At 39.8% G+C, this 19,823-nt stretch overlaps 1 protein-coding gene across 2 annotated transcripts in view; it reads left to right on the forward strand.

Moving 5' to 3' along the window:
• Positions 1–19,823, forward strand: part of mfsd4b (major facilitator superfamily domain containing 4B) — a 36,523-nt gene that overhangs the window by 6,904 nt on the left and 9,796 nt on the right. The window contains exons 2-3 of one of the 2 annotated variants that reach the window (XM_069887628.1): positions 3,149–3,317; positions 15,353–15,469. In XM_069887628.1, the coding sequence (XP_069743729.1) occupies positions 3,152–3,317; positions 15,353–15,469 (283 nt within the window). In that variant the 5' untranslated portion in view covers positions 3,149–3,151. The remainder of the gene's footprint in view (positions 1–3,148; positions 3,318–15,352; positions 15,470–19,823) is intronic. The other variant, XM_069887627.1, reaches the window with a different exon arrangement.

Below are 19,823 nucleotides of genomic sequence, written 5' to 3' on the forward strand. Positions count from 1 at the left end.
TAGCAGGGAGGAGGGGGTCTGCCGGCCCGCCCCCCCCCCACCCCAGAGCAGGGGAGGAGGGGGTCTGCCGGCCCGCCCCCCCCCACCCCAGAGCAGGGAGGAGGGGGTCTGCCGGCCGCCCCCCCCCCCACCCCAGAGCAGGGAGGAGGGGGTCTGCCGGCCCGCCCCCCCCACCCCAGAGCAGGGAGGACGGGGTCTGCCGGCTGCCCCGAGAGAGGCAGGATCTGGCAGCATAATGTTCTGGGGTTTCACTGTTTACGACCCGATTTTCTGGGGGGGGGGAGGGGCGCGCGGGGGTGGGGGGGGGGGGGGTCCATGCAAAATGTCGCAGCAGTGCCCAGACAGGATAAATGAAAGGATCTGTCATCTAAGGCTATATGGGTGGAACTGAGGAATGAGGAAGGTATGATCGCATTAATGGTTTGTATCATTGATGGTCAGTGACAATTGGAGGAGTGAATCTGCAGAGAGATAGCAGAAGGATGCAGAAAACAGAAATTGTGATGGTGGGTAATTTATCACATTATTAACTGGGAGTCCTGTACTGTAAAAGGGCAGGATGGGTTAGAATTTGTCAAATGTGTTCAGTAAAGTTTTCTAAATTAATATATCAAGTGCCAACACGAGAAAGTGCGATGCTGGATCTCTGTCCGGTTTGGTAACAGGACAGGTGATTTAAGTGTGTGTAGGGGAACACTTTAGGTACAGTGATCCTAATGTTGCTAGTTTCAGGATCATTTTGGATAAGGATAGGTCTGTCGATGCGTTGAGTTTCTCAATTGGTGAAAGGCCAATTTTGAGAAAGTGAGAAAGGATCTCGAAAGCATATTTTCGGGCAAGGATGTGTAAGTTGAAGCTCTTCCAAGGTGAAATTTTAATAGTAAAAATTTGTACATTCCTGTCGGGATTAATGGCAATTGGGCAATTGGTTTTCAAGGGATATTATGGATTTGGTTATGAGAGAGGTGTGTACAAGGTATAGACAACAAGGAGCAAATGAGGTACTTGAACAAAAAATGCAAGAAATTAACAACCAAATTAGGAGGGCTGAAAGAAGGTGAGGTTGCTTTGGGAGACAAGGAGAGGGAAAATCCTAAGGGCTTCTGCAAGTACATGAAGAGCAAAAGGATAGTAAGGGACAATATTTGTCCTTTTGAACATCAGAATGGTCGGCTATGTATGGAGCCAGAAGAGATGGGGGAGAACTTGAATGGTTTTTTTTTCACCTATATTTACTCAGGAAACTGGCACAGAGCTTATGAAAGTGAGCAAACAAGCAGTGAGGTTATGGAACCTATTTAGATGAAAGAGTGGGAGCTCTTTGCTGTCTTAAAACAAATAAAGATGGATAAATCCCCAGGGGCCAGCAAGGTATTCCCTCAGATCTTGAGAGAGGCTAGAGAAGAAATTGCAGGGGCCATGGCAGATATATTTAATATGTCTTTAGCTATGGGTGGGATGCTGGAGGATAGGAGGGTAGCTTGTGTTTTTAAAAAAAACCTCTAAAATTAATATGGAAACTCTCGGCTGGTGAGCTTGATGTCAGCAGCAGGTTGGTAATTGGAAGGTGTTTTGAGATCACGTACAAGTATTTGGATAGACAGGGACTGATTAGCGTTAGTCAACATGGCTTTGGTTAAACCTATCACGCACAGTCTTAGAGTTTTTAGAAGATGTTACCAGGAAGGCTGACAAAGGAAAGGCTGTGGATATTGTCTACATGGACTTTAGTAAGGCATTTGACAAGGTTAGTCAGAAGGGTTCAGATATTAGGTATTCATGGTGAGGTAGTGAACTGGATTTGATAACAGCTGGACGGGAGAAGCCAGAGTATAGTGGTGGATGATTGCTTCTCAGACTGGAGGCCTGTGACAAGTGGTGTGCCTTAGGGATTGGTGCTGGGTCCACTGTTGTTTGTCATCTCTATCAATGATCTGGATGACAATGTGGTAAATTAGATCAGAAAGTTTGCAGATAACAAAAATTGGAGGTGTTGTGGGCAGTGAGGAAGGCTTTCGAAGCTTGCAGAGATGTCTGGACCAGTTGGAAAACAGAGCTGCAAAATTGCAGATGGAATTTGTTACAAACAAGTGTGCTTTTTGGAAGGACAAACCAATGTGGGTCATGCAATGTAAACAATAGGGCACTGAGGAGTGCAGTAGAGCAGAGGGATCTGGGAATACAGATACACAATTCCTTGAAGATGGCGACATACTAAGGGTCATAAAGAGAACTTTAACACATGGCCTTCAGAAATCAAAGCTTTGAGTTAGGAGTTGGGACATTATGGTGAAGTTGTATAAGACATTAGCGAGGTCAAATCTGGAATATTTGCAATTTTGGTCACCTATCTACAGGAAAGATATCAATAAGATTAAAAGAATGCAGAGAAGATTTACAAGGATGTTTTTGCAGGACTTGAAGAATTGGGTTACATAGAATAGTTAAATTGGTTAGGACTTGTTCCCTGGATCATAGAAGAATGAGAGGAAATTTGATAGAGGTGTACAAAATGATGATGGGTATAGCTAAAATAAATGCAAGCAGGCTTTTTCCACTGAGGTTAGGTGAGAGAAAAACTAGAGGACAAGGGATAAGGGGAAAGGTTTAAAGGGAACATTTGGGAGAACTTCTTGCAGAGAGTTGTGGGAGTGTGGAATGAGCTGCCAGCTGAATTGTGAAATTTAAGAAAAAATTGGAAGAGGTACATGGATAACAGGGGTATGGAGAGCTATGGATAGGGTGCGGGTCAGTAGGACTAGGCAGAAAAATAGTTTGGCACAGACTAGAAGGGCGGAAGGGCCTGTTTTTGTGCTGTAGTGTTCTATGGTCATTTAAAACTGAGGTGTGTAGAAATTTTTCCCTGAGGATAGTGAGGTGGAGGAGAGAAATTATTTGATATAATTAAAGTGGAGATAGATGAATATTTGAATGTTTAAGGAGCTGAAGATGATGGGGATCTAGTGGAGGCAGAGCTGAAGTCAACATAAATTATGTGGAGGACGAGGTGCCTGGTGGTTGTCTCCTCCTATTTTCTTGTATTCTTAGTTATGTAGATGCTATTGGGTCTTGTGCTGGTTGTATCTATTCACTTGCATTACCTTTCAGCTGTGTTTTGAAGTGACTCCTGTTTTTTCTGTCTTCTTAGGGGATGGGCATTGCTGTTTTGGGGCCTACTTTCAAAGAGTTGGCAGTCAATGTCAACAGAAATCTCAGCGACATCTCTTACATCCTTGTGGGCCGCTCACTGGGCTACTTAGGGGGCTCGTTGGTTGGTGGGCTGCTGTTCGACTACGTGGATCACTACTTGTTCATTGGTACTGAATGAGTTTGTAATTTGATCTGCCTGAATTAAGTTAGAATATTGTTTATGTACTGACTACCTTTTTCTGTAAACATTCAGATGTCACATATTAACTTGAATACGGACAGCATTGGTAAATTAGGAAGTAGAGTCTTATTTATTGAAATGAAAAGTAAATCAATATAAGGTAGACACAGTTGAGCCATTAACCTAATGAAAGTGTTGATACACGTAGAGTTGTACAAGACAAGCCCTTTATAGCCCAACTTGTCTGTGCTGATGGTGATGCCTTTTTGAAAATTTTCATTAAAATTTTACAAAATACAAAGATACAACACAAAAGCAAACTAGATATAACCCCCCACCGTTCCACCCCCCTCCCAGCTATCCCACCCCTTATACCCTCCCTCCTTGGAGCTTATATATAGAAAAAAAAAGACAAATTTATACAAAATCAAAGTAGGTTGACTTCCAGAATATCAATCTACATCTTTAAACAAATAAAGTATCTACTGTACATTTAAATCCATACATTCCAAATACAAAGTCCACATTTTAACAAAAAAAAAGAATAATTATTTTGTAAATTATGTTATCTTCTCTACATACAAACATGATTGAATTTCTTTATGCCATCTTTGCATACTCAACATAATTTTTCCAAGTTACTGCTATACATTTTCTGGCCACCGCCAAACTCAATTGAATAAATGCAATTTGAGGTTTTTCCAAACGTGGTTTAATTGGGTTCATAATGCCCAATAAACACATCCATGGATCCACATATAATTCTCTTTGGAACAAATCTTGCAAAAAATTAAAAACTTTCTCTCAAAAAGGTTTTGCCTTAATACATTCCCACACCGAATGCACAAACGTACTAATCTGATTCCCACATTGAAAACACAAATCGGACTCACTAAAGCCATATCTCTTTAACTTCTCAGAGGTTAAATATAACTAATGTAAAAAATTATAATTAAACTATAACGCACATTAATTTTTTTGTAATACTTTCCAAACACAATTCAGACCATTCTTGCTCAGAACTCTCGCTCCCATTTATTCTAAAAATGTCTACTTTTTTCATATTTGCTTGTAACAACAAATAAATTTCTGAAACAAACCCTTTCTTCCCTTTATCCATAACTAATTTCTCAAACTTTGTTTGATTTGGTAATAATTCTCGCCCAAAACAGATCATTAATAAGTCACGTACTTGATGATAAGTGAATTCTGTGATATACCAAACTTCTCTCTGAGTCTATCAAATGAAAGAAATAAACCTGCTTCCAAACAGTCTTCCACTAATACCAATCCCTTTGAATCCCAATCCTTCAAATAAGGATTATGCATAGAAAATGGGATTAATTGGTTCTGATATAACGGGGTTTAACTGAAAACACATCCTTCAATCCTATACATTTTTTTTTGTAATTCCTTATTTTTCACACTATGAACCATATCAATCAATGTTTTTACAGATGCATCTCTTTAAATATTCACAGTGATATTTTTTTTGCCCCATACCTCCCTTCCCCCTTCCCACCCCCCACCAAAAACAGTAAATATTGAGCATATAAAATACAATAAAACAATATACAAAAGCAATACAAACAAAAAAGACGTATCACCTACTTATACACATTAAATCTGATCGTGTTTATCTTCTTATCATTTTAGGTGGTGGTGGTCTGAGGCCTGCTCTTTCTGTTATGTTCTATATATGGTTCTCAGGTTTTTTCAAACATTGTAACTTTGTCTTTTAAATTATATGTGATTTTTTTTTCCCAATGGGATACACTTAAACCTGGTTATATATTCTGCTAATGTTTCTAGTCATATGGTCCAACGTGGCCATCTTGTATCTTTATTTTCAATTCTTTTCCACCTCTTCACCACCTCTATCCCCTTTTTTTCCATTCCTGTTTTTTAAGTTTTCCTTTTTAATCTCAATATATGACAATGCACTTAAGACATGAAATACCCCAACAATCCTCACAGCAATAACCCTTTAACCCCAAATGAACCTCCCCTCCTTGGATTACCCCTTGCCCCTTGTTGGCAACCACAACTCCCCTTTCCATTCGGTTTGCGAACTTACTCGCAAGCGTCAACCGATTTCGCAGTGACCATTATTCTCCCCCCCCCCCCCAGCCCCCTCCAGAGAACACTATTTTCCTATACATATAACAAAGCTCTTTTTTTCCCCTTCTTCCCCTTCTCTTATCCATCTTTAAATCTTTATATATACATTATATTTACTTTATATTTTTACATATTTTTGTATATTTTCTTGCTGGTCATCCTTCTTGTCACTCCTCCTCCTCTCTTCTCCTGTCCTTCAAATGTTCAGCAAATTCTTGGGCTTTTTTTCGGTCTGAGAACAGTCTATTTTGTTCCCCAGGAATAAATACTTTGAGTACTGCTGGATGTCTTTTAATATAAAGTTATAACCTTTCTTCCATAAGATTGTTTTAGCCGTGTTGAATTCTTTCCTCCTCTTTAAAAGTTCGAAGCTTATGTCCGGGTAAAAAAATATTTTTTGTCTTCTCTAACCTTCTTTCTTGCCTGCTCCAGTATGTTTTCTCTTGTATATCTTAGAAGTTTTACCAGTGTGGATCTTGGTTTTTGATGTGGTGGCGGTTTCAGTACTAGTGCTCTATGCGCCCTTTCGATTTCTATTTCTTCATGTGAATCTATCGTTCCCAACACCTTCTGGATCCATCCTTTTATAAATTCCTTCATATCTGACCCTTCTTTGCCTTCTTTCAGGCCCACTATTTTTATGTTGTTTCACCTACTGTAGTTTTCCAATACGTCAGTTTTTTGTGACAATAAATCTTGTGTCTCTTTAATTTTTTTTCCTCTCTCTTCCAACCTCCCTCTTAAATAATTTATCTCCATTTTTACAGCAGCTTCTCGTTCCTCCACATTTTCTACTCTTTTCCCTATTTGAATCATGACCAACTCTAAGCTTTGTATTCTGTCTTCAGCTCTTTTCATTTTTCTTTTGATTGAACTTAATTCTAATGATCGCCATTCTTTTAATGACCTCATTTGTTCTTCAAAAAAGGCTTTATCTAAACATTGTCCTATTTTACCTTCTTTCCTTTGAAATTTTTGGTCTTCTTCCTCCTTCTTCTGTGTTTGTTTCTATCTCTGTGTCATCATCTTCTCTTCTCTGTATCTGCTTATCTTCATCCTTCTCTGGTAAGCTCCTTCTGTATCCTTGCAGGGCCTCCAGCTGCTGAGTCTCCTGCTGCTGGGCCCCCCGCTGCAGGTCGACCCGCTGCTGCTGGGGCCCCCCGCCGCAGGTCGACCCGCTGCTGCTGGGCCCCCCGCCGCAGGTCGACCCGCTGCTGCTGGGCCCCCCGCCGCAGGTCGACCCGCTGCTGCTGGGCCCCCCGCCGCAGGTCGACCCGCTGCTGCTGGGCCCCCCGCCGCAGGTCGACCCGCTGCTGCTGGGCCCCCCGCCGCAGCTCACCCTCTTTCTTCCCTTCATTCTCTTTCTCACCACTCTTCTTCCTTCTTGCTTATTTCCCCCAGCAGAACACCCCAATACTGGGCATCTCTCAGCTGGCTGCCCTGCAACTGGCCGCTCCTCAGCTGAGTCCCCCTCCTGCCAGTGTTAACCTTTTCTTTTACATGCACACTGCGCATCTCTTCATTAATATGCAGTTGAGCACCTCTTCTTGGCTCTGAGAGCCATTTTTGAAGTCCGCCATTTGGGAGGACACCTCTCCTCTGGGGACTCACCAACACCGGAGATCGGCCGCTCCTCTCCATGGTGGCTCTCTGCTCCGACATGCAGGCAAGGCCTTCTTCTTTCTTCTCCAGTGATTTTCCTTCTTCCCTTTTCTCTGTTATTCTTACCTTTTCTCTTTTGGGTGCCATCTTCTGTCTCTTTGTAACTTTATCTTTCTCTTCCTTTATTTTATGTTTATTGAGCTCTGTTTTTTCAAACTTTTTTTCTTTTCTCTGGAGAGGGCTGTTTCCACTCGACCAGCCACTACTCCATCACGTGACTCCTTCGCTCCTATACATTTATTCCATACCCTCCACAAATGATTCAATGCAGGTAATTAATATCGTTGTAAAAAAGCAAAAGATTTCATTTATATATAAAATACTAAACTGATCGTTCTTGTATCTGATCCATTTATACATTAGCCCGCATTGGTGGTTTATCAATATCAAACAATCTATTAATAAATTTCAACTGTGCAGCCTGATAATAATTTTGAAAATGTGGCAGTTGAAGACCCCCCAAAATCAAACTTCCACGTTAATTTTCGCATAGATACTCTAGAAAACTTACCTTTCCACAAAAACCAACGTACTACTTTATTCAATTCCTTAAAAAACTTCCCCAGTATGGGGCTAGGAATAGACTGAAACAAATATTGAATATGTGGATATATATTCATTTTAACACAATTTACCAGGCCAATCAATGTTAATGGCAAATCTTTCCATCTTTCCAAATCAGACTTGATCTTATTTAGCAAAGGTGAATAATTCAAACCATTTAAATTTTGATACTCCTGATCTACAATTACACCCAAGTATTTAATCTTATCAGACCATTTAAATTTAGTAATTTGCCTACAATCGGAATAATCTCCATCAGATATTGGTGGTATCTCACTTTTGTCCCAATTTACCTTATAGCCTGACATTGATCCATAATATTTTAATAATCCTGTAATGGCTCTAAAGAATTCTTAGGTTGTGACAGATCTATCAACACATCATCCGCAAATAAATTGATTTTATACTCCTGTTGACCAATTGCAATTCCCTTATATTTTCATTCTGTCTTATTGCTTGAACCAAAGGTTCTATAACCAACGCAAATAAGGCTGGTGACAATGGGCAGTCCTGTCTAGTTGATCTAAACAATTTAAAGAGCTGAAAAACCTGTCCATTTGTCACCACCCGAGCAGAAGGATTAGTATGTAATGCCTTAACCCAACCAATGAAGAGTGGCCCAAATTGAAATCTTTCCAGTACCTTAAATAAAAATTTCCACTCAGCACGGTTGAAAGCCTTTTCAGAGTCTAATGACAATATCATTGGTTGGTTGAGTTGCCGTCTTGATGCATTGATTATTGTAATCATTTTAGTCATATTATCAGCTGAATACCTATTTTTAATAAATCCTGCCTGATCTATATGAACTAATTTTGGTAAAAAATCAGCCAACCTATTTGCCAAAACGTTGCTACAATTTTGTAATCTACGTTCAACAAAGATATAGGTCTATATGATGCAACCTTTAATGGATCTCTATCTTTCTTTGGTATAACCATTATCAATGCCCTTGAAAACAACTCAGGAAAAAGACCTGTCTCTGTAGCTTGTTTAAGTACATCCATATACACTGGGAATAACAAATCATGAAATTCTTAATAAAATTCTGTCGTAAAACCATCCTCTCCAGGCGATTTTCCACTTGGCATAGATTGTAATGCTTCCTTAAGTTCAAACTCCGTAAAAGGACTAGATAACATTTTTTACATCTTTCTCATCCAATAAAGGTAATTTCAAATTTGACAATAAGGAATCAATCTGCTCCCTTCAGATGTATACAAATCCTGGTAAAAAGCACGAAATTCCTCATTAATCTCCTGTAGTTTATAGGTAATCCCTGAATTTCCCTGAATTGCATTAATTGTTCGAGAAACTTGTTCAGTCTTCAACTGCCACGTCAGTACCTTATGCACCCTCTCCCCTAACTCATAATAATGCAGCTTTGATCTCAAAATCAGTCTCACATGGTAATAAGTTTGCTTTGCATTGTAACGAAGCTTCAGATTAGATATCTGTATTTTATTCTCTTCTGTTACATTGTTTTGAAATGTTTTTTCCAATACTGCAATTTCTTTTTCCAACTCTAAAAGTTCCACCCTCTATTGCTTTTTCACTTTAACTGCATAACTAATAATTTGACCTCATAAATATGCTTTCAGAGCATCCTACATGGTGAAACTACCCTGGACAGATCCCTCATTCATTTCTAGGAAAAGCTTAATCTGATTTCTGAAATATAAAACAAACTCAGGTCTTTTTAACGACATCTCATTAAATTTCCAACGATAATTTACACCCACCTTCTCGGCGACTTCACAAGAAATCAACAATGAATGGTCTGACAAAATTCTACTCTTATATTCCGCATACTCAATCCTGCCTTGTAAATGAGCTGACACCAAAAAAGGTCTATTCTTGAAAATGACTCCTGACATGCAGAATAAAAAGAATAATCTTTCTCAGTTGGATGAATTAGTCGCCATATTTCCATCAATTCAGTTATCCTTTTCGCCATCTTAGATTTCTTAACAATTTTTGGAGATTTATCCAATAGTGGATCCAAACAGCAATTAAAATCTCCTTCAACCATAATATTCTGATTTGATTGATTCAATATAAAAACGCATCTGTAACAAATTGTACATCATCTTCATTTGGTGCATACAAATTCAGTAAAGTCCAAGCTTCCGAGAACAGCTTACAGTTAACCTTCAAAACTCTTCCGGCATTCTCAGAAAGGATTCTAAAGCAAAAGGTACCTTTTTATGAATCAAAATTGCTACTCCTTTGGCTTTAGAGTTGAAAGAAGATGCCAAGACATGGCCAACCCAATCGTGTTTAAATTTCAAATGTTGCTTTTCTGTCAAATGAGTCACTTGTAAAAAGGCAATATCCATCTTCATCTTCTTAATGTAAATCCAACACACATTTCCTCTTTATCGGGTGGTTCATCCCTTTAACATGTTGCAAAATTCAGTTTACTCATTTTATCTTAACAAATAACACCTCACACAACCAACCTACACAATAATGTAAGCTCAAAAAAAAAGAATAAAATATATTAAAAAAAAACCCTTCTCTATAAATCTACCCCAAAAAAACTTAAAAAAAAAAGTAAAAAATTTCACCAATCCTCCGAAGTGGTACCCCACCTCTACAAACTAGGTGTGATCTAAACCACTAGCGGCAGATGACTTCAGAAGGCACATAGTCATCCACCCCCCCCCTCCGCTGACATTCATATATCTAAAAAAAAACCCATAAAACACAGTAATATGTTCAATCCACAACCCCATAACACCAGTCGGTTGATCTTCAACACCAACTACACCAACACCAACAGATTGATCATAGTGATGCCTTTCTATGCTAATTTTATTTGAATATATTAGGCCCATATTCCCTCTTCTCCTTCCCAATACAGGTACTTGTCCAAATGCCCTAAGTGTACCTGCCTCTGCTACTTTGGCAGCTCACTCTGTGAGTGGGAAAACTTTCCCATTAAGTATCCTCCAATATCCTTTCTCACCACACAACCAGACAGAACATGCATACAGGCAAACAATATATATGCAGGACAAGTATTCATCTATACAAATTAATATTGTTTCATGAATATGAGCATCTTGGATGGTTAGCATGGGCAGTTCCTTTGGTCGTTCAGCATTCTTATTACCCGTGGAAGAAGCCTGGTGGTGCTGGCTCTGATGCTCCTGAATCTCTTTCCCGATGGGAGCAGCTGAAAGATGCCGTGTGCTGGATGGAAGGGTCCTCAATGATTTTGTGCGTCCTCTTCAGACAATGATCCTAGTAGTTCACAATGGTGTGGGAGAGTGGTGGACTCCATTGATCCCCTCTCCCACTCTCATGGTCCTGTGGATTGACCTCTGATCCATTTCTCTGTAGCAACCGTACCACACTGTGATGCAGCCAGCCAGGATGCTCTCGATAGAGCTCCTGTAGAAGCTTGACGTGATGGTGGCTAGTTGCTTCAGTTTTTTCAGGAAGTGCAGTCCTGACAAGTGTGGAGTTGTTGAGTGTCCACGAGTGAACTCCAAGGAACTCTATAAAATCCCCTACATAAAATGGGCAAGTCTTCATAATAAAACGTGCCTTATGTGGGCAGTGCAGACTTGTATATACTTTGTAGAGGTCAAAATATCACTCTTTCAGTCTTAAGCATATTTTTTCTGCTCCAGGTCAGCAATTAAAAATATTAATCGCTTCTCTTCCAGTGCCTGAAAATCTCTTTTCCTACATTCCTCTTAACCAATTAAAAACCTTAAAATTAACGCCCTTGAAGATTTAAAGAACTTGGCGCTGATTCTTGGTTTCATGGTCAGCTCTTATTATTTCTGTGAAATTATATTTCTTATAATTAACATTTGTGCATCCAATGTGTAACTATTTAGTCACATTGACCTGCACTCAGTCCATAGGTTTCCATACCTCTCCCATCTACATACCTAACCAGCATTCTCTTCTATATTGAAATCAAGTCCATTTTCACCACTAGTTGGCAGCATATTCTATACTCTTACCACTCTGAGTGAAGAACTTTTCCCTAATGTTCATCTTTCACTCTTAACCCACTTGCTTTTCTCACCTAACCATTTTGCCCTTGTATGCTCTCTGACAGGTTGAGGTCCTCCAGCAATTCTTTGTCTGTTTCTCTTTTGTAAAAACTAGGCCTATTTTCCTTAGGTGGTTGAGAGGGGATCTTATTGAGATCTATAAAATCATGAGCGGCAGAGATGAGATGAAAGGTGATAGTTTGTTTCCTAGTGTTGGATAACTAAAAGGTGAGGTGGGGGGGGGGCGGGTGTTGGATTTAGAAGGGATGTGAGGGGACAGTTCTTCATTCAGAGTGTGGTGGGCAGATGGAGCAAGTTTTCGGACAGTGTTCGAGGCAGGTACATTTAGCTTCCTTTAAGAATTATGTAGATCTACATGGGTGGGTGTTGTGTTTGGTAGATTTGGTGGGTTCATAGGGAGATAAGTATCACAATCACAGTTAACTTTAATGAATACACAGGAGACTAGCCAGGGGAGAATGTCAAACAGTACTCAATTACTCTACTACTAAGCCACACTATATAGACATTCGTGTCGGACCCAGGTTGGACTCTGATACCAGTGGCTGCCTATATGCTTCACAGACAGGGACTTACTTCACTTACGAGCTCTCCCCCAGGCACCTGAAAGTGGGCGGGACTATGGTCATAGTCGACAGGAGCCGGTGTTTGCTCCGCAGCGCTTCTCCTTGCTGCGGACCTTTCAGGCGCCAGAAGAGCGCCTTCAGCACTGCCACCTGAATTCTCCCAGCTATTCCACCTGAAAGCGGCTTAACCAACACAAAGGGGGATAGGGGAAGTATTCCATTACTTATATATAGCCATAAAAGTAGTAATTTTAATTATTTAAAAGTAAATTTCATTTTCTTTCTTTATCTGGATTGTGGGAGGGGATATCCACCAATACATTGGATATTGAATAAGAGAGTCAAGGGAGGAGGGACTGCAGGCAGAGGTGGAGGAAAGAGTGGATTAGCAAGATGAGTAAAATAGTGAAAATTTTAATGGATTAAACAGATGGTGAAAATAAAAGGGTGTTAGCACATACTGAGAAAATGGGAGTAGATTTGGCTTTTCTACAAAAAAAAATTAGTTGAAAAGGGATTGGGTTGGATATGTGGCAGCTTCATTGTTTAATTCTGAGGCAAGAGAAGTGGTAACCTTGGTGAGGAAAAAATTCTTTCAATTAAAATACAAAATGTAGTAATAGATCCACCAAATCCCATCCATATGTGATGATATATCAAATATATTCAGAGTTGTGGTCTCTTCTAAATCTGTACGCACCAAATTTATACAGGAAACTTTTTTGAATTTTAGCAGAGGCCCATGAGAATATTTTAATAGGAGGACATTTCAATTTTTGTCTAGATCCAGTTCTAGATAGAGCTGCTAGAGGAGTATCAAGAGCTAAAGCAGCAAAAGCTACATTGGTGTTGATGAGAGATTTGAATTTAATAGATGCGTGGGGAAGAATTCAACCTAGAGAAATAGATTATTCTTTTTATTCAAATAGACATGACTCTTATCCCAGAATTGATTTCTTTCTAATCTCAGCACAGCTATAGGATAGGATGTTAGATGCAGAATATAAAGCAAGAATTTTATTTGATTATTTGCCTTTATTAATGAGGATTACAATGCCAGATAAAGATAAATCAGTTTATAGATGCAGATTAAATTCATCATTATTAAAAAGATCAGATTTTGAAGATTTTATTAGAAACCAAATACAACTATTTTTGTGATACAAATTTGAACTCTGTGAATGACAAATTTGTAATATGGGATGCTTTGAAAGCATATCTGAGAGGTCAAATTATAAATTTTACATCAAAAATCAAAAAGGATTACATGAAGGAGATAGATCAATTAGAACAAGAAATAACGCTCTTGGAAAAAGACCTTCAGAAAAGAAGTTCTGAGGATAAACGTAGACAATTAATAAAAAATTATAACACACTACAAACCTACAGAACAGGAACAGATCAAGGCTATCTCGGGGGAGATAGCTTAGGGACTGGTGGTCAGGGGAGACAACCGGGTGGCCGAGGGACTGGCGGTTGGGAGAGGCATCTGGGCAGCCAAGGGACCGCGGTTGGGGGAGACAGCTAGGCGACTGGAAGGGGGTGGGGGAGGATACCGCAGCACAATTCGGGTGGGGGCTTTCCGAAATCCGGAAAAATCCGAAATCTGGAAAAATCCAAAATATGGAACACACTGTCCCCCCAAGGGTTCCGGATAAAGGATTGTGTACCTGTAATTGTATAAAGATGAATATATTTCCAAGAATTCAATATTTTTTATTATTACCACAAAAGTTTTTCCAAGGATTAAATAAACATGTAAGGAAGTTTCTTTGGAAAGGTCAAGAGTCTCTATAGAAAAACTAACATGGAAATATGAAGTGGGAGGTTTATAACTCTCTAACTTGAAGAATTATTATCGAGTGGAATCTCGATAAGATTCCTTATATCTTTCTTTGAAGAAATAGAAAAGCCAGCATAGGTTAAAATGGAACTAGATAAAATAGAAGAGAGGTTAGCAGAGGGGATTGGGATAGGGAAGGAAGGGGAGGGATTATAACTATCATGTAATGAATGAAATTCTCAATTTAAACACTAATTACATGTATGGAAAAACTTTTAAATAAAATATTCCAAAAAAAGGCATTGACAACGTGGATACAGAATCTTTTCCACAGGGCAGAACAGTAAAAATTAGAGGAAATGCAATTCAGGTGAGGGTGGAGGTTTTTTAAGATAGATGGGCAGGGCAAATATGTTGCATAGAGAGTGGTGGGTGCTTGGAAGAGGCTGCTAGGAGTAATGGTGGAAGCAGAATTGATGGTAACATTTAAGAGGCTTCCGGATAGATGAGTGTAAAATAGATGGAGAGGTATCTATCAGGTTTAAGCAGCAGGCTTTTGGTTTGATTTGGATATCCCATTTGGTACAGACATGCGGGCTCAAGGCATCTATTTCTGTGCTTTACTGGTCTTTATGAATTTCTCTTTTGTACTTTTAGTAAAGTTGAATTAAGCAGTGCAGTAAAACCTCTGATATCCAGCACCTGTGGGGCTTGGTAGATACTGGATAAGTGAATTTTCCGGTTGCTTGAAACTGCCTGCTGTGTGATTGGGAAACTAATTTTAAGCTTCAGTATTTTTTTAATCAATTTTCCGCAATTCTTTTTTGCCAGTTGCTTGAGGCTGCTGGTTGCTTGACTTTTAAATAACAGGTGTTTTACTCTATCTCTTTTTGTCGAAGCTGCTCAACTCTTCTCAGATTAGGTGTGAAACACACTAAATTTAATTGATTTTTAATGCTAATTTATTTTTGATAGTTTGTAACATGACCTGCTGTAATTGATGGAATTCAAGGGCTGCTGAGTGCTTGTGCATTTGGACTGCAGAAATGTGTTAGCTATTCACCTCCAGTACACAATTGTATCTTCTGGTCAAAATATTTAGTGCTCTGGTTGAAGGTGGTTTCTTTATCCATGTCTGCATCATATACAGGCAAATTGAAGACAATTTTAAATGAGTCTTTCTCCCATGAGTGATGAATGCAGGCATTTAATTGTGATCTCATTCACCATTTTAGAATTGCCCAAGCTGTTTTGTACGGGTTTATTGATTCTGTGAACACTTCTTCAGGAATTTCCATGCTGATGACTGCACTGGGATTGTATATTATTCCATGGTGTACGAAGACACTTCTGTTGATGGCACTAATGTCTGTCATTGGAATTTCAATGGGCATACTGGACACAGGTTGGTAATCTTTTGAATTTGTATATTCCAAATTATATTTTTACTTTTAAAGTGTGAATTCAGGACTTTAGTTTTGTTGGTCACAGTTATCAGAATAGATATTCTAAATTACACATTTTCCATCACTCACGACTGCACCTCCTCTCCCAATCCCCAACCTACCTATAAAGCTGACATTAATATGATGATGGGTTTTAGCTGAATGTTAAAAATATGGAGGTCATGTGATGGGAGCTGAGGAATGAGCAGCAAGCCCAGAGAGCTCCCAGATAGAGAAAGAAAAAAGACCTAGAAAACAGCTGAATGTGACCAAAATAATACAAGAAAACATAGGAGACACAGAGCAAGAAAAATTATGAAGAAAACTAGACAAACACTAAAAGGAGCAAATGAAAAAAAACCCAATGCTGGCCGTTGAGCCAGCCCGCCTCGTGGTGCCCAAAGTGGCGGAGGAGACCCGAGGCCAGCACTGGAAAAGAAGAATGAAGTGGAGGAGACCCTCTCCCTGCAAAATGAAGAAAGTCGAAGACATGGGGTTGGGATGTCTGTGTCGGAGAAAGAGCCCGGGAGGAGACCCGGGTGGTGGAGATCAGGCACGGAGGGATAATGGCAGCTGGGAGATGGGAGAGGAGCAGCCTGGAGAGAGGGGAATGTTTAAATGGACAGGGGAACCCAACGAGAGCAGAGACCGAACCCATGAGAGTGCGAGGAGGCCGAGGAGTACCAGCAGGAGAAGGAGGAGTGACAGCAATAGTGGAGAGGAGAGCTGAGGAGCAACCAGTGGAGAGGTGCATTCACTCTACAGTGAATGGAAGGGAGAAAGTGTAGGTGAACAGAGTGGGAGAAGACAGAAGGAATGACCTGATAGAGGGGGGAAGAGGAAGGGAGATAGACCCTTTCCCAAGAGACATTTTGAAAGCAGTGGAGGAGGGGGAGAGACGCCTCTGTGAAAAATTAGACAAAAACAAAACTTCCTGGTTCAGGGGCTACATAAAATACAGGGGACTCTGAGCAGGTTAATATGTAGGGTGGCAGAGGTGGAGACGGTGAAGAAAAATTCTGATAGTCAGGGGAATGGAGGCAGAAATCTAAGAATGGGCCAAGGACGTGAAGAGGATGTGGTTAAAAATAGACTCCCTGGAAAACTACAGCAGAAGGAACAACGTCAAAATCGTTGGATTAAAGGAGGGTATAGAAAAAAGGGATATGAATGCATTCCTTCAAGATTGGATACCGAAAACAGATAAAGTGGGAGACAACATGAAAATAGAAAGGGCGCATAGGTCCGCCTTGCCTCACCCAGGTCCTGGCCAAAGGAAATCAATGATATTTTCTGGCAGTTTTATGAACAATTATACACAACAGAGTCAAAGGGGGAATCAGGAAAAATAGACGATTTTCTGTCAAAATTGAAACGACCAAATTTGGGTCCAGAAGGGCTGAATGCCCCCTTTACAACAGAAGAGATAAAGGAAGCATCGGATCTTCTGCAGGCTGGCAAATCTCTGGGGGAGGATGGGTTTCCCCTGAATTCTACAAGTAATTTAAGGATCTTTTGATCCCCCCGCCCCCTCTTCATGGAGCTGTGGATCAAATGATGGAGACCCATATTCTCCCAGAATCTTTTTCAATGACAATCATTATGGTGATTCCTAAATAGGACAGGGAAACCATCTTAATGTACCCATTTTGTTGCTGAATGCGGACAATAAGATCCTTTCTAAAGCCTTGGCAAATAGATCGGTAAAACATTTGCCAAAATTAATAAATACTGATCTAATAGGCTTTGGGCAGAGTGTTAAGTATTATTCACCTGGCACAGTCAAGGGACGATCTAAGTGTAGCTGTGGCTCTGAATGCAGAGAAAGCATTTGACCAATTGGAGTGGGATTATTTATTCAAAGTACTGGAGAAAATGGGATTGGGATCAACTTTCGTAAATTGAATCAGGGCATGGTATCTTGCGCCCAAGGCTAAAGTTGTGACCAATGGGAAAGTGTCTTCAGCCTTCCCACTATTTAGATCGAGCAGATAGGAGTGTCCGTTATCTCTGGCTCTTCATATTAACTATGGAACTTTCGCTGAGATCCAGACATTTAGGGCTTTAGAGAGGGGACCAGGAAGAACACAACGTCAACCTGTTTGCTAATGGAGGAGTCACGTGATGGAGTAGTGGCCGGACGGTGAACTCCAGCCCTCTCCAGAAAAGTCGGGAAAAACAAAGGAAAATACAAAGGCACAGAAATAAAAGTTACAGAAAAGTGAGTATAAAGGTGGAAAGAAGATGGCGACAAAAAAAGAAAAATCGAAAGCAATGGTAAGAAGAGAGGAAGAGAAGACAAAGGAGGAAAAAGGTGAAGGCCTTACCTGTCCGAAGAGGCCCGCTGCGGAGAGAGAAACCCGCTCCCTCAGGTCGGTAAATAATGGACTACAAAAATGGCTCGCAGAGCCGAGTAAAAGTGCGCGATGCGAATGAAAAAAAACACACCGACGGGAGGGGGGACCAGCCGGGGAGTCGATCTCCACAGCCGGCAACGACAGCTGCAGAACACCTGCAGCAAGAAGAGACCACAGAAGACAATAGAAACAAGAAAGAAGAGGAGGAAAGGGCAACAAAGAAACAACAGATGGTCAACCCAGAGGAAGAAGAAGAGGAAGAGTATGGTGAAATAGAAGAAGAAAAGAAAGGCAAGGTAAAGGATATACTTGCTCTTATTAAAGGATACCTGGAGTCATTTAAAGAATGGCAAACACAGGAATTTAAGGATTTAAGAAAAAGAATAAACAACACAGAAGAGAAAATAAATAAAATGGAGATGACCTTAACAGAAATGGGGAAAAAAAATGGACAAGATGGAAGAGCGGGCAGTAGCAGCAGAAATGGAGGTAGAAGACTTAAAAAAGAAATTGGAGAAATCTAATAAAAAAACTAAAGAGACACAAGAACTACTAGCTCAAAAAATAGATACAATGGAAAACCATAACAGAAGAAATAACATAAAGATAGTGGGCCTTAAGGAAGATGAAGAAGGCAAGAATATGAGGGAGTTTATAAAAGAGTGGATCCCTAAGACCCTAGGATGTCCAGAACTACAGCAAGAATTGGAAATAGAAAGGGCACATAGAGTATTGGCCTCTAAACCACAACCACAACAAAAACCAAGATCTATTGAAGTAAAATTCCTAAGATATACTACAAGAGAAAAGGTACTGGAGAAGACAATGGAAAAAGTAAGAGAGGGCAACAAACCACTGGAGTATAAAGGGCAAAAAATCTTCATTTATCCAGATATAAGTTTTGAACTCCTAAAGAAGAGAAAAGAGTTCAATACAGCAAAGGCGATTTTATGGAAGAAAGGGTATAAATTTATACTAAAGCATCCAGCGGTATTGAAAATATTTATTCCAGGACAACAAAACAGACTATTCTCGGATCCAGAAGAAGCACGAAAATTTGCAGAACAATTACAAAAATAGACTGAGGGAGGAAGACGGGTAATGAGAGTAAAAATGATCACGATTGATATGTATGTGGGTAAAGACAAAAATAGACTGAGGGATGAAGACGGGTAATGAGAGTAAAAATGATCACGATTGATATGTATGCGGGTAAAGAGGTATAAGAGTGAATAGAGACAATGTGCATACGTGAATGTATCTGTACTTAGAGGAAAATATAGATAGTATAGACAAGAATTAATAAGGGAAGGTAATGGAATAGAGAGAATAAGGAGGGAATTAAAAGAGTGACCTTTGTGACATATGAAAAGTGAAATCTTTTCTGGGGAGGCGGGGTGGGGGGAAATAGCAGTCACTGCAAAATCAGTTGACGCTTGCGAGTGGATTCGCAAATCCAAATGGAGAGGGGAGATGTGGTTGTCCGACAAGGGATAAAGGACAACTCAGGAGGTGAAGGGGAGATTGGGGATAAATAAGATAGAAATAGGAGAATAAGGAAAATGTTGGATGTTGTCGGAATGTTGTCTTATAAAGAGTTGAAAATAAGAAAACAGAAATGGAAAAGGAGGAAAGGTAATGATGGAAAAACGGAAAGAGAAGATAAACAAAATATAAAAGGGCTACGCTGAACTATATATCTTTAAATATTAATGGAATACATAACCAAATTAAAAGGATGAAACTACCAAATTTAAATGAATAAATGTATTCCATTAGAAAAAATAACATATTGGTTAAGAAATAATATTGAAATATTCGAACAAGTATAGGAGCCTTACATTAAATACAATAGCGAAAACCTACCGGGGACAAACATTACCTAAGTTGATGGAAGGAGAAGGAAAGAAAAGAATGGACTCAGTAGAATTTCTGGTGTAATTTTGTTGAATGACAA

This window comes from Narcine bancroftii, chromosome 6 (assembly GCF_036971445.1).
Source record: "Narcine bancroftii isolate sNarBan1 chromosome 6, sNarBan1.hap1, whole genome shotgun sequence".
Lineage (NCBI taxonomy): Eukaryota > Metazoa > Chordata > Chondrichthyes > Torpediniformes > Narcinidae > Narcine > Narcine bancroftii.